Source organism: Cucurbita maxima, unplaced genomic scaffold, assembly GCF_002738345.1.
Source record: "Cucurbita maxima cultivar Rimu unplaced genomic scaffold, Cmax_1.0 Cma_Scf00053, whole genome shotgun sequence".
In the NCBI taxonomy this organism is placed as follows: Eukaryota; Viridiplantae; Streptophyta; class Magnoliopsida; order Cucurbitales; family Cucurbitaceae; genus Cucurbita; species Cucurbita maxima.
This window is the reverse complement of record NW_019272069.1, coordinates 673,455-688,329: the sequence shown is the minus strand read 5'-3', so window position 1 is coordinate 688,329 and position 14,875 is coordinate 673,455. Positions and strand designations below refer to the sequence as shown.

Below are 14,875 nucleotides of genomic sequence, written 5' to 3'. Positions count from 1 at the left end.
AAGGCAGAAAGCAATGAGAGATGTAATTGTGGAATAACTTAATTGTTTTGAGCTATGAAATTTCCAGATCTTTATTGGACCAAAGTTATTACATTGGGATATTGTGATGAGACTGATCTTGAAAGCTGATGCCGACAGCAAAACTCAACAATTTAACCCAAAACAGAACTCATAAAAGGGTTATTCAGGTGGCACCCAAATGCCACGATAAAAAATGCTCCGATACTAATTGTTGTATCCTAATGTCACAATAAAAAATGTTAGCGATACTTAATTGTTGTAGCAGAAGTTAGATGGATGGCACTCACACACAAATAGAAATTAAACAAAAAGACACAGGGAAGAAATTCCCCTACATTCAACCAATCACTATAACCAAAATATTCAAGTGTATTTCTCACCCTTCAAAATTTCTCAACAAAGTTCCTAAATATAAGGCTTCACACCTAACTCAAATGTCACTAGACAAATATGACAATACTAATTCTCATACATAAACCAAATAAATGAGAATAGAAACTATAGAGGGTTATGAACTTAACGAGAGTTATGACAATACATCTTCATGACAACTTACAACAATTTTTAATCAGAAGTGACAAAAATGATATAAATCATCTCATGATAGAAGATTTTGATCAAAATAAAAGGTTTTTATCAGAAAATACGAGCCACATAACCCAAAAATCTCGTGGTTAGTTCATTTCGAGTTTATATGGTGTTGAATGCACTAGAAAGAAAGAAAAGAGTCGGTTCAAATCCAAATTGTTAAGCTCATCTCAGTCGCCAAACGCAAGAATGCATGCCATGGACAATGACTGCCACTTCATTCATGTTTGTCCATGTCAGCAGAATCCAAAAGGACAATTCAAAGCTTGAGCCATGTAAAAGGGGTCCAAAAGTGGGGCCAAGCAGCCATAGCCACCTCACTTATAATTCTCTATAACAGACAAATCCCACTCCAGCTGTTTCTTCTTTAAGCCATCTCTTTCTCTTTTAGTAACTTAAAACCCACCAATGGCTCATTATTCCTCTTCTTCCTTCAGCTGAAAGTTATAAAAAGGTCACATTTTTAAACACAGTTTCCACTCACTTCTCCAATTTTCCTTGTTTGTTCTTTGTGATTTCTGCTAATTTGTTGTCCCCACAACATGTGATCCAAAGCTGCTTAATCTCATGCCATAAATTACCATGAGTAGCTTTTAATTCTATGCCTAACTCTCCTCTAAACCTTCTAGCCACCATGCATATAAGGAAATCTCGTTGCTCTCAAAACTCGTAGGATATCAAATTATGAGATCCCACATCAGTTAGAGTGGGGAACGAAACATTCTTATAAGGGTGTGGAAACCTCTCTCTAGAAGACGCATTTTAAAAACCCTGTGGGAAAGTCTAAAGAGGACAATATATACTAGGGATAGGCTTGGTGTGTTACAAATGGTATCAGAGCCAGAAATCAAGCGGTGTGTCCCAAGGACGGTAGGCCCCCAAGGGGGTGGATTGTGAAATCCCACATTCGTTGGAGAGGGGAACGAAGCATTCCTTATAAGGGTATGGAAACCTCTCCCTAGTAGATGCGTTCTAAAACTGTGAAGCTGATGGCGATATGTAACGGACTAAAACAGACCATATTTACTAACAGGGGATTGGGCTGCTACATAAATGAACTAAACAAGAGATTACCGGTTGCTTTGTTGGGACAACGAATCTCTTTATATTTCTACAAGAATATGATATCTGAGTTTGCGTGCATATGCTTCTAGATGATACAGAAACGTTATCGTTACTTATGTATTCAAGATGTTTTCGACCTCTAATCAATGTCAAACTTTATATATATTTGATGCATGTTAAATGGTGTATTTGAAGAAAGTGCTATTTTTATGCACATAGATAGTAGATGAAATATGGGGATGCAAAGATGACCAAATGCATTTAATACCCTCCACCTAGCAAGTCTTTGTTTGTTGGCACTCCCATTCTTTTCCACCATCACCTACTTTTCTGTAATCATGGACAAGGATTTGCATTTAACTATCAAAATAAGTGGAAATTTTTCAGCACATTTGGTCCACAAAGACCTCATCATCTTTAATGGAATTAACACAAAGCCAAAGAAATAGATTCTTTTGGTTTTCACTTACAAATCTCGAACCACACTTGTACCAATCCAAACACGACACGATTCAACCAGCTAATTGGCTCACACACATGATTTTGGGTTTTTTCTTTCGGATTTTTCCTATTGTCTTTTTTGAGTTTTCTCTTTCAGACTTTCTCTCAAGGTTTTAAAACGGTATGCTAAGGAGAAGTTTCCACTTCCTTCAAAAGAATGTCTCGTTCTCCTCTTTAACTTATGTGGGATCTCACAATCCATCCCTTTCGAGATCTAGCATCTTCGATGACACTCGTTCCCTTCTTTAATCGATGTGGGACCCTCCAATCTACCCCCTTTAGAGCCTAGCGTCCTTGCTGGCACACCGTCTCGTGTCCACTCTCCTTTAGTGCTCAGCCTTCTTGCTAGCACACCGGCCCCGTATCCATTCCCCTTTGGTGCTCAGCCTTTTTGTTGGCACACCGCCTCGTGTCCACTCCCCTTAGGTGCTCAACCTTCTCACTGGCACATCATTCAATGTCTGACTCTGATACTATTTGCAACAACCCAAGCTCACCGCTAGCAGATATTGTTCTCTTTGGACTTTCTCTTTCGAGTTTCCCCTCAAAATTTTTAAAACACATCTGTTAGAATGTTTCGTTATCCTCCTGAACAAAATTGCTCTCTTTCATAAACTTGAAACTATCTACTTAACCAATGATTATGCTAAACAAACTTGAAGACTAAAATTCTGAAGTGGGTTTCACTGTTTGTGTATTATTCCTTTCATTCATGCTGATTCCCTTTTGCCTATGGAACTTCTGGAAATTCATTTTTATTGGATTCCATAAGTCTTCATACTAATCATACTCCAAACTATATTTTCTCTCCATACCCAAATGCCAAAAAACCTATATATTTGTGGGCGCACGTGTCAATAAGATCTTTCTATCGCTTAAAACGTCCAACATACTAAAGCTCCAAGTGGCAAACAACGTTTTAAAGTATTGACATAATCATCAAATTTACAGTAGTACATAACCCATTAAATTTACCATAGTACAAAAGCAAGAGGTCTCGTGTTGTTCAAATTCTTGTAATGTAATTTTCTCATCGATGAAGATGGGCTTTCTACAAATGTAACAGTTTAAACTTATGTTAGCAGATATTATCCGTTTTGACCCGTTACATATCGTTGTCAATCTCACTGTTTCCACACCTTTATCATGAAATGTTTCGTTCCCCTCTACAACCGATATAGGATCCCACAATCCATCCTTCTTGGAGGTCCAATGTTCTCGCTTGCACATCACCAGATGTTAGACTCTAATACCATTTGTAACAGCCAAAACCCACTGCTAGCATATATTTTGCGTTTTAACCCTTTACGTATAGTCGTCAGCCCACGGTTTTAAAACGTGTCTGTTAGGGAGAAGTTTTCACAGGCTTATAAGAAATGTTTCGTTCTCATGTCCAACCGATGTGGGATCCCATCAACATAAATTTTTGAATGGATCGGTGACTTGATATGCGTGCATTTAAGAGAGAGAAAGACCTATTCTTTGAAATTATGGTTTGAGATTCACTAAATGACAAGAAAGTTGGCTGGAAATTTTTATAACTCAAATCCAAATTGCAATGTGGTGGAATAGGACTCTCCATATTCATGAAGAATTTGAATAATTTCTTTGGCCAAATAACAACAATCCTCTCTCTCTATATATATATAGATATCTATATATATATATATATATAGATATATATAGATATATATATATATTGTAGTGAAGTGGGCATTGCATTAATATTTATATAGTGAAAGTTCTTTGGTAACTCACATCAGTGGACAAATGTTAATTACATTAAAGTATAGGGCTAAAGTTGTAATTAGGTTGTAGATGATGTACCTGTTTGCAAAATATCAATTTTAGAGGGTCCAGCTAGATAAACCTATGTCCTTTCATTACAGGGGAACAACATATTTCTATCAGGTCCTTCAAAAACACATTATTTATCATTTTTCATCTTTTTAGGGTCTCTGCCTTTGGTTAGGCATGTTGTGATATTTGGGCAGACAATCAAGGTTTTCTAAAATACACTTCTTTTCTCCTTTTTTCCTTAGGTCCTTCAATTTTCATCAAATTAACCGTTCACGTAGTTTATAACATTTTAGTCCTTTTAGTTTTAACTTGTAAACGTTTTTGTCTCTATACACTTTAAAATTTGTAACAATTTAATCTCTGTCATAGAAAATATTGTCGAGATTTAATGAGGTTTAATCCATTTTATTGCTAGCTAGGTCCGTAAAAGTTAGATTCCACCTTGGATAGAGAAGATAACGAAATATTTCTTATAAGAGTGTAGAAACTTCTTTTTAGTAATCGTGTTTTAAGATTGTGAGGCTGATGATAATACATAACGAGTCAAAGCGGACAAAACCTGTTAGTGGGTTTGGGCGAAGTAACGGTCTAAGTTCTCAAACTATAGTTAATAACGATTTTGCCTTCGTACTTTTAAATTTTGGCAGTTTTAGTGTTGACACTAGATTTTGATAGAAATTTTTCGGGTAAGAATTAAATTGTTACAAATTTTAAAGTGGGAGAGTTTTTGTTTGTTGAGTGAAGTCTCACATGGGCAACTCTTCAAAGTATATTCTAAAAGAATATACTATATAAGTTTAAATTATACAAAATGCCCTCCAATTTTGTGTAATTTTCAATTTTGTCCTTTAAAAATTAAAATTTACGCATAAAATAAATGATAATAACAATCTCGAGATATTTAAAAAATTGAGAGATAAAAATGAAATATTTAAAAGTTGAGAGTAATTAAAAGTTGTTATATGAATCAACACAACTCTCCACAATTGTATGATATTGTTCACCTTCGGCATAAGCTCTCATGGTTTTGGTTTAGGCTATCATAAAAGGTTTCACACCGATGGAGAGATAGTATTTCTTGATTATAAACTCATGATCATTTTCTAAATGAGTTGATGTGGGAACCGTGGTTAGTATAGATCTCAAAATTTGATTATATTTGAGGATTGAAAAGCTGATAGAATTATTGTATTGCATTTTGTGAAGTGTTTGGGCTGCTGCTACCTTTCCTGTTTTTATGTGTTTTTTTTTTTTAGGATTTGATTTGATCTATTTCAGAGAGATATTGTTTTAAATTCCTGGGTGTTGTTGAAAATGGCAGCATTTCGTCATGAATCTATTAAAAAAATAAAGAAGATTGGGTTTCTAATGTGAATACAATTTCTAAACAAAAATGGATTCCGGCTAAAGGGTAAATCATTCGATCCATTCCATCGAATAGAAATATTTCGGATTTTTAGAGCTTAGAGTTTTGAAATCGAGTACAAATGTTTAAAATTTAGGGTTTAAGGTTTTGGAATAGAGTAGAAATGTTTAGGGTTTAGAGTTTAAGATTTAGGGTTTAGGGTTTTGGAACAGAGTAAAAATGTTTAGGGTTTAGGGTTTAAGGTTTAGGGTTTAGGGTTTAAGATTTAGAGTTTAGGGTTTAGGGTTTTGGAATAGAGTAGAAATGTTTAGGTTTAGGGTTTAGGGTTTAAGATTTAGGGTTTAGGGTTTAGGGTTTTGGAATAGAGTAGAAATGTTTAGGTTTAGGGTTTAGGGTTTAAGATTTAGGGTTTAGGGTTTAGGATTTAGGGTTTAGGGTTTAGGGTTTTGGAATAGAGTAGAAATGTTTAGGTTTAGGGTTTAGGGTTTAAGATTTAGGGTTTAGGGTTTAGGGTTTAGGGTTTAGGATTTAGGGTTTAGGGTTTAGGGTTTTGGAATAGAGTAGAAATGTTTAGGGTTTAGGGTTTAGAGTTTAGAGTTTTGAAATCGAGTACAAATGTTTAGGGTTTAGAGTTTTGGAATAGAGAATTTAGTGAAAATAAAAATTGAAATAGGTGACAGACTAGAACGAGAAATTTTTTTACCACGTCACAGGCATCTCTAATATTAGTTTGGGGTGTTTTTGAATTGATTTTATAAGTATTTTAAAACACTATTCTTTGCATTTTAAATTACTTTTTAAAATTTTAAAAATATATGCTCTAAAAATTTAAATATTTAGATTAAAAATAAGAAATAGAATTGGAATCTAACATGTGTATTTTCATTGATATTTATAATATTTAAATAGGATATAAGTTACCAAAAATATAAAATAATTAAATATGGATAATTTTATTAATAAATAAAAGAATAATTAAATATAGAGAATTTTTTAATAAATAAAAGAATATTAATATATTATAATAAATTAAAAATCTATGAGTTTTAAATAAATTCTACTGCTCAAATTTAAATTTAATACAATTTAAATTAAAAATAGAAATAATAATAAATAAATAAATAAAAGCCTAAAGAGACTTTTGCGTGGCTATACTTTATATAAAATTATATACCAACTATTTTTAAAATTATTCTCTATCATGATTTATAATTAATAATTCTAAATTTATCTCTAACTTAAAAAGTTAGGCTCAATATCTATTTAAGTTCTAAAATTCCCATCTACAATTTTAAATAATAATAATAATTCATTAAGAACAAATTCTTTATATGTTTCATAAACACTTTTGTTATGTCACATTCACATGATTTAAGGATTAAAAAAATAATTAGAATATCAAACAACAAAAAGAAAATTAATAATTATCTTAAAATACGTGAACTTGAGCTTGGTGTCCCGGATATGTTTGTCCAAGCCGTGTTCTTTGTGGCCACGTGTTGGATGTCTTTGTCATACTTGTCCACGACATGTTGTCTATAGTCGTATGTTGTGTAGGTCTTTATTATTTCTATCTTGATGTATGAATGCTTACGAAAATCGTATTTACCTCTGCTAGAGCTGAAATTGCTCAAAATATAATAAGGGATGTAATTAGTCGTAAATTTTTCCTATATGGGTTATATGCTATCATCTTTGCTTTTTCATAAATAGTTTTCAACGCATTTCCTCACTTACACTTTCTCTCAAACATGATCGAGAGTCGATCATACATTCGAATTGTCTGCGATTTATGATTTTTATATGACTTACTTGTTCGTTCGATTAAAACAAGTGTTGTACAGTCGTTGTCCCACTGACACAAGAGTGTGATTGTGACGGTCAAAGGCAATTATCACGTACAACCTATCTTGAGGTCAGATATTTAAATCATCAAGTAATTGGTTGAAAAGAATTCTCACTCCCTCTCTCTCCTCCCTACCAACCCTCCCTAGACAAAACCCACTTGGCTAGCATGGTCAATGATACCCATCTTTTTATTTAAGTGCCCTTCCTTACAGCTAAGCGCTCGACGTTCAAATCTATACGTTCTCCAATGGTTTGGAACTAAATATAAGTACTAAATTTAAGCTATTTTTTTTAAGAATAAAGAGTATAATAGAATAATTGCAATGAATTATCAAGATTTATCAACTAAATTTATACGTGTTTTCCAAGCTATGTTAGCTTAGCTTTACTTCAAAAGCTGCATGATGATTTGACGTTCGTGGTAGACATAAGAGCTAACCGGACTTATTACCAGATATAACAAGATAAAACTAGAAACAAAAAGACATTCCCTAATTTTTTTCAAAACATATAACTTTTTACTTTTTACTTTTTACTTCCTTAAAACTTACTTAATTCCAAAAAAAGTAAAAAAGATAATTTTATTGCAAATAATGTAAAGAAAACAACAAATAAGAAAGAAGGGAGATGGGAACTCATCATACCACAATAATAAACCAACAAATTTGCAACTTGGAAGGTGTCATCCACGCGCTTCATTGGCGCGTGGATCCTCTGATATGGGACCTTCCTGACCAACCCACAAACTTTTCCCTAGCAATTTGGCTTGGTGCTCATACCCTATGCAAATTGCAATAATTAATTATTATTTTTTAAATTAACAAAAAAAAATTATATAATAATTACAATAAAATAAACGACAAATTGAGACATTGCAATATATAAAATAATGATTTATTCAAAGGTCTTTTCTTTGTGTTTTTTTTTTTTTTTAATTTTTTATTATTGCATCAGCATCATCATTTAAAGGACAATATTTCCACTCAATTTTTTAATTCTTCTTTTTGATTTTTTTTATGAATTTTATAATTCAAGATTCTTATGTAACAGTTTATAATTTTTTTTTTTTTTTTTCTTCTCTGTTCCCAAATCCAAAAAGGCTTAAATACAAACCCCACAAAAATAATTTCAGGGTTGCTCTCAGTTTATGACCTACTTTCCTGGGATACTGGAGAAGGCGTTTTCTTGGCTTCTCTTGTTCTTCAAAGCTTTGGAAATGTATGCTGAAACTGAGCATTTGCTTCCTTATTTCCAGAATTTCTCTGATGAATTTCAACTAGCAAAGGATTTCTGCAAGACCCACAAGCTTGATTCTCCATTGGTACTCTTTTTGCTTCTGGGTTGCATTTTTTTTTTATGATTATGAACTGGGTTTGTGTTTAAACTTGCTGATTGCCTTGTTTTTTGGATGATTATGAACTGGGTTTGTGTTTAAACTTGCTGAATGCCTTGTTTTTGGGCTTGATTTTGTGTTTTGGTTGCTGTTTGTGTTGGATTATGACTTCTAATGCTTAGTTCATTGAGAAATTGAGAAGAAAAGCCTCAGAGAATACTTTCTTTGTTACACCATTGTGTCTGTGTCTGCTTTACATGCTGGATCTGGAAAAGGATGTGTGGAAAAAGGCATATAAAAGGAGACTGAAAAACAGAACAGCTTCAATCATTCTTTCCTTTTTTTTAAGTTGAATCCATTATTTTCCACTGTTCTTTTGCTTAATCTTCATGGAAAAGTGTTTTTAAGAGAGGAAAATGGTCTGAGAGAGCTGGTGGAGATATGTTCTTAGTGATGGAAGTGGTAATGTTTGTTTATGAGAGCTGTTTAAGCTATGATATCTGCAAAGGTTCAGTATAAATCGTTTTGATTCCTTATCTGTTCATCATAGAATATGTTCACCTGTTTGTTGTATCCTTTAGGTAGCATTAAGGATTAGTTTGATTGTTTATGTTCATCTGGAAAAGAGAGCTCTTCTTTGGTTGGTTTCGTTTTTCATTGTTCGAACTCGTTCTTCTAATGCAGAGCAACATGGTTCAAACATCGACAGTATGTGAATACAACATGGGTGGTGAAGGGGACCTATTCAAAGCTCCAGAGCCAATTATTGAGGAATCATTTTCGGGTCTCGATCCTATGATGGCTGCAATTTCTATGATGTCGTGTGGCAACACGAATATCTCGTTGGAGGGACTTGAAGATGCTGATTTTGAATCACTTCAAAGTGATCAGCTCTTGAGTGAGGTTTACTATGAATGTGAGAAGGATCTTTTAGAGAAAGCAGCTATACAAACACCAATATCTGAAGTTCTCGATCTTAAGGATCAGATTTCAAAGACGGACGAACACCGAATTCCAGAAAACCGACCAGTTCTTGATGCAACACTTCAGAAGAGTGTTAGCTCTGGATGCTTAAGATCAATGGATTGGATGCAAGGCCCCGCAATGAAGTCAAGTCTTTTAGATTTTAGTGGAATGGATATCAATGAGGTCTATGGGATGCGACGGGCGTTTAGCGAAAACGATATCAAGGTAAGACTTTGTTTCTAACTTCATCATCAAAAGTTCCTTACATGTTGTTCAGCTATTTAATATTTCGGAAACGAAGCATTCACAAATTTGATACAGGAACCGACATGAAGAAGAATCGAAACGTTCATGATTCGAGTAAAATAGGTGTTATATGTTGTCTTTAATCATCTTCACAAGTTAATTGGGGGCTTTTTGTTGTTTCTGAACTTCTGTTGTAGACTCTTAACAATGGCAATAGGAGTCAGTTCCATTCTCCTCTCGAACGGCCATTGTTAGTCAGCAATTGCACGGCCGAAGAACGCAAAGAAAAACTCTCAAGATATCGAAATAAAAAGACAAAAAGGAACTTTGGGAGAAAGATCAAGGTAACTAATTTATACGGTCGAACGAGTTAAGTAACACTCAAAAGGGGTCGTTCACTTCTATCAATGGATTCAAACTAGATATATTCATTGATGTCGTGTTTAAATCTATAGACTACACAATGCAGCAGCATGTTTAACGATCATTTTTCCGGAAAAAACAATGGATGAGACGAATTCTAAGAACAGAATGGTTTTTTTTTGTTGACAGTATGCTTGCAGAAAGGCTCTGGCTGACAGTCAACCAAGAATCAGAGGAAGGTTTGCGAAGACTGAAGAATGTTAGATGAGGAACATCATCAGGAAAAGCATGAATCTGCAATTAGAAGGATAGTTGATTTGTAAATATTGTTTGCATAATAAAAACAAGGAGGAGAAGGAGAAGAAGCATGAAGGAAGTGTTTGTTGATAGTAGTAGTCTTCTAAAGCTCTGCACTGTTGATGTATTATTATGAGTCTGTATTGTTGTAATTCAAGTGTTCTCTAATCATCCTTCTAAGAACTTTTCTTTTCAATCTTCTCATCTCCAACCACTAAGTTCTTCACCTTTTTATATTTTATATATATAAAGAGTGAGTATGTTCACAAAGCATTTTATAATTGTATTTTGAAATTAATATTCTTTTTAAAATATTCTTTTATGATTAAGACAATGATGAGAGAGAGAGAGAATGTTCCCGATCCCCGTTTCCGGTTAGCTAACAAAGAAAAATCCCTCCTCATTTCCTTCTTCATTCCCGAACAGAGAATTAAAAACGCTCTCTGTCATCTTATTCACAAGCATTTTAGTCCAGTTAGTTCGCTACTTTCTGAACAGCATAAGAACTCGAAAGAAAGCTGGAATTAGTGACATTTTTAAAACACTTGGGAGTTTAGATATTACCTTGCAGGTCGAAGCTCCCCAGCTTGGCAGTTGTGTTTGGCTCCTGAGCATGGACAACTTCCTTGGAGGGGATTATTAAGAGTAACTGACCAAGAACAAAAGCAAGCAACCTCAACACAAACTATGCACCAAGGTGCAGAACAGTAGGAAATTTTATTCCTTGCAGGAAGATGAAGCAACATGAATATAGAAAAATCAATAACTTAAAACTAAGCAAAATATGAAATGCAGAAGCGATATTAAAATTGTTTCAATGTGTACTTTCAGGAGAATGACGTATCTGACTCAAAATTAAAGACTCTGACCCTATTGGCACACCACCACCACCACCACCACCACCCATTAACCCCCCCTCCTCACAACTCTCCCCCCCTATTTCATCTCCTCCTGCAAAAGATAAAGGACCACTCACTGCTTTGTCAAAACAAGAATTACCAACTCCACATCCTGGAGATTCTTTGCCATTCACAATCCCCTTGATGTCGTTGTTGTTACTCAATTCATCGCATCGTGGAGAGTCTTTGCCATTGACAATCCCCTTCATGTCGTCGTCGTTACTGGATTCATTGATGTTATTAACTGGTGTGTTGTCATTTGCTATGACAATGGTATCCTTCTCAGCGTCTAGGTTCGCCTGCTGCTCTGAATCCATCATAACCACTTCTGTTGAATTGGTAGTCGGCACCGACTCCTCTGAGTTCTCAAGACACTTAACCTCCCGAGTGGCAGGTGAAGCCAAATCCTCCAGTTCCCCCAAAGCAGAATCCGCCTCAACTGCCAAATCCTCCAGTTCCCCCAAAGCAGCATCCGCCTCAACTGCCAAATCCTCCAATTTACCCAAAGCAGCATCTGCCTCAATTGCCTTATCAACACCAGTGGTTTTGATGGGTGCCTGTGTCATTTCCGCATCAACAGTTGAAACAGGAGCCTTAACTTCTTCATTATTGAAATTAAAGCCCTTCTCTTCATGTTTCCTCTCCGAGAAAGCCATTCCCCCGGAAACAACTTGCATCCCCTGCTCTTCTACAAGCATCCTCTCAGAGAAGGGCATTTCCCTAGAAATAGCTTGCATCTCCTTCATTTCCGTTCTCTGCTTTTTATACAAGTCCATTGCATGCTGCAAAATATCAATACCACAATTATTACATGGTCTATTAACTTTTGAGCGTCATTTTTCGCTAAGAATCTACAAGGATAAAGTTTTACTAACATATAAATGGCATAGTACTTTACAAGTTTTCCCCCATATTTTATCAAAAGAGAACAGGAAGGGCCATGAAATCCAGCGAAAATGCCAAGACACAATGATTAAATATCAGAAAATATAACTAACAACGTTTCATGGTAGTTTAGTATTTTAATACATGAAAAAACAGACAGTCCAAATTTGTACCATCTTGCCAGTCTCGAGCATCAAATATCTAAAACCTAATGTGAATACTAAAAGACCACAGGCAACTTATATTTCCTACACTTACGCAGCCAAGTATTATACCTGAAAAACTGAGTTCTTGTTTGGACGGAAAAGAGATATTTGTGCACTATTTGAAGAGACGGACACAGCTCTCATACCACCCTGTCAAAAAGTCGATGCAAATCATGAATAATAATTAAATTCATAGAATTATGAGGAAGGCATAAACAGATATAGGTGAAATATGAAACTTAATCCCGGATTTTACCTCAAGAACTATATAAGCAGCAGTTTCCTCATCTGCAGTTGCACAGTGCTCAATGTCCATCAATCTCTGACACTGTTGGTACAAATCAGGAAGTGCAAGTTCTGTGGAAATCTTAAGCTTAGAAAGGTAAGAACAACTAAGTTTAGAATTATCATCCATTGACCGACTAAGAGGAGCTGGTGTTTCAGATAAAAGTTCGGGGGTGTTGGGGCTTTCTTTTGCAGAAGGGATATTAGGCCTTATTTCAGCAGTTTTTGTTAAAACGGTATCAGCATTCTCATCACATATCTCTTTACTTGATACATCATCAACAGGATCTTGCACCAAACGCTCATCTTTCTGAAATTGGGAAGGTATTTCCCTTTTCAGGGAGCCACTCTGTCTCTTCCACATTTCAGCTTTGGAGTCCCAACCTCGACCATTCACCATCTGCCTGTTCTCATCCCATTCAGCTCCATTATAAATATGAGATTCATCCCTAAAGATACCGTTGTTTGCATCCCATCCATGCAAGTGAGAAGGGCTTGAACCATCCAACATATTCTGCCACCCTAGTGGATGCATGTGACTTGAAAATCTGTCAGCATCAGGCATCCGATAATGAATTCCCGAGTGATTGATATCAAGCGGGGGTCTGATACCAAACATAGGTGGTGCTGGAAACTGTGGCATAAGTGATTGGAAACTTCCATGAGGAGGAGGTCCATGCTGGAAAGGGATAAAGCCATTTGGTAGTGGTGCTGTCCAGTTTGGAACACCTCTCCAAGTGTTGCCATGTACTCTACCCATATTTGGATCATTACCCCTTCGAAAATGGCTATTAGAATTAAGTCTGCCATCATCATCTAGTGAACCATCAAAAGGAATATCAACTCCACCCCTAAAAGCAGGGCGAGGATGGAATGGTGATGGATTGCTCTGACTACCTTTGCTATAATAAGACTCTACCTGAGATGAATCATCCATCACAGGTTTCTCTCCTTGTATATCCCAGCTATGCCTATCCTTATTGGAAGAGAGGTCTTTGGCATCAATAGAATTATTGTGCCTTCGTCCACTTTCTTCAATGTCAACATTCTGCAGAAACATAAGAGCTGTTAGCATGTCCAAAGTCATTCATAAATGTAAGAGATCTTTTTGACAAGCTCAATGCTGATAGATACCTTAGAATTTAAAGTCCTGTCTCGTAACATCTCAGTAGCATTGCCACCCTCTATTTCACTGGGTTTCTCCGAATAAGTGTATTTGGAACCCTTTTCCTGTACTACTGAAAGAACACCTTTATCTCTAGTAGAAATGGATTTGGACCTATCTTCCTTTTTTGGGTATCGGTCTCTCAAATCTTCCTGATCTTGATGCCTAGAATGGAAAAAGATAAATATTAGATGAACATCTCATTGCTCTGTTAACTCTTACAATTCATGAAGTCAGTTACCCACTTCCTACAAACAAATTATAATCCTTTAAATATAATAAATCCTCTTGACGACATACATAGTTAAGAAGTTGAATAATAAAAAACAAGACCACATAACCGTCATCAGTTGTTGCATTATTTCCTATCAAGAAGAAATTCTTCCAAAAAGGAGAAAAGGAAAAAGGAAATCACTACACAAGAATTAAGACAAAAAAATGAATGTATGGAACCCTACGTTTCGGCACTATCAATCCTAAAAAAGATAAGAAAAAAATAACATGATGCAGGAAGATGCGGTGAGAACTCCTTTCAGAAAAAGAAATAAACTGAAGTTGCACCACACAATATTAAAGAGTTTCTTTGTGGCGGAAATTTTTTTTAACTGATACTAGTCTGTGAGGCTCCCTTGTCAGTACCTTTTATTGGACCCAACTAGTGTGCCATAATGCATTCGCCATTCATAAGGTAAAATGAAAACTCAGCCAAGAAAAATTGCCAGGTATTATAATAGAATTCACAACAATAGTTATTCATTAAAAGAATCACCACTAATCATAATAGAATTCACAGCTACGACCATTAATAATAATGCAGATGAAAAGACATGGAGAAGAAATTGCTCATAGTCTGGTGCTCTCTCCTCCTTTCAAAAAATTCCTTGAATGAAAATTTGAGAAGTAATTAAAATACCATTTTGATCCATCTACAACATTTCATTCTATCTTAGCCCACGTACTTTCAAATATTCAAACTTAATCCATCTACTTCCAATAAATTTCAAGATTAGTCGTATTAGTCAATCCCCCCCCCCCCCCCCC

General features: G+C 35.2%; 2 protein-coding genes across 5 annotated transcripts in view; one reads left to right on the top strand and one right to left on the bottom strand.

Annotated features, from left to right (window-relative positions):
- The first annotated feature begins 8,300 nt into the window (after positions 1–8,300).
- LOC111471557 lies at positions 8,301–10,590 on the top strand. Of its 2 annotated transcripts, none has more exons than XM_023117285.1 (4): positions 8,301–8,510; positions 9,207–9,713; positions 9,932–10,078; positions 10,287–10,590. In XM_023117285.1, the coding sequence occupies exons 1-4, from the start codon at positions 8,337–8,339 to the stop codon at positions 10,359–10,361; spliced, it is 903 nt and encodes a 300-aa protein (XP_022973053.1). In that variant the 5' UTR covers positions 8,301–8,336; the 3' UTR covers positions 10,362–10,590. The 2 variants fall into 2 exon arrangements, with proteins under 2 accessions (XP_022973053.1, XP_022973055.1); XM_023117287.1 differs by lacking the exon at positions 8,301–8,510 and adding an exon at positions 8,961–8,984.
- A 502-nt stretch (positions 10,591–11,092) lies between these two features.
- LOC111471538 overlaps positions 11,093–14,875 on the bottom strand; it is an 8,748-nt gene continuing 4,965 nt past the window's right edge. For 2 of the 3 annotated variants that reach the window (XM_023117253.1, XM_023117255.1), the window contains 4 exons: positions 13,804–13,999; positions 12,641–13,717; positions 12,454–12,534; positions 11,093–12,075 (listed from right to left, as the gene is read on the bottom strand). In XM_023117253.1, coding sequence (XP_022973021.1) covers positions 11,209–12,075; positions 12,454–12,534; positions 12,641–13,717; positions 13,804–13,999 — 2,221 coding nt within the window. In that variant the 3' untranslated portion in view covers positions 11,093–11,208. The remainder of the gene's footprint in view (positions 12,076–12,453; positions 12,535–12,640; positions 13,718–13,803; positions 14,000–14,875) is intronic. The other variant, XM_023117254.1, reaches the window with a different exon arrangement.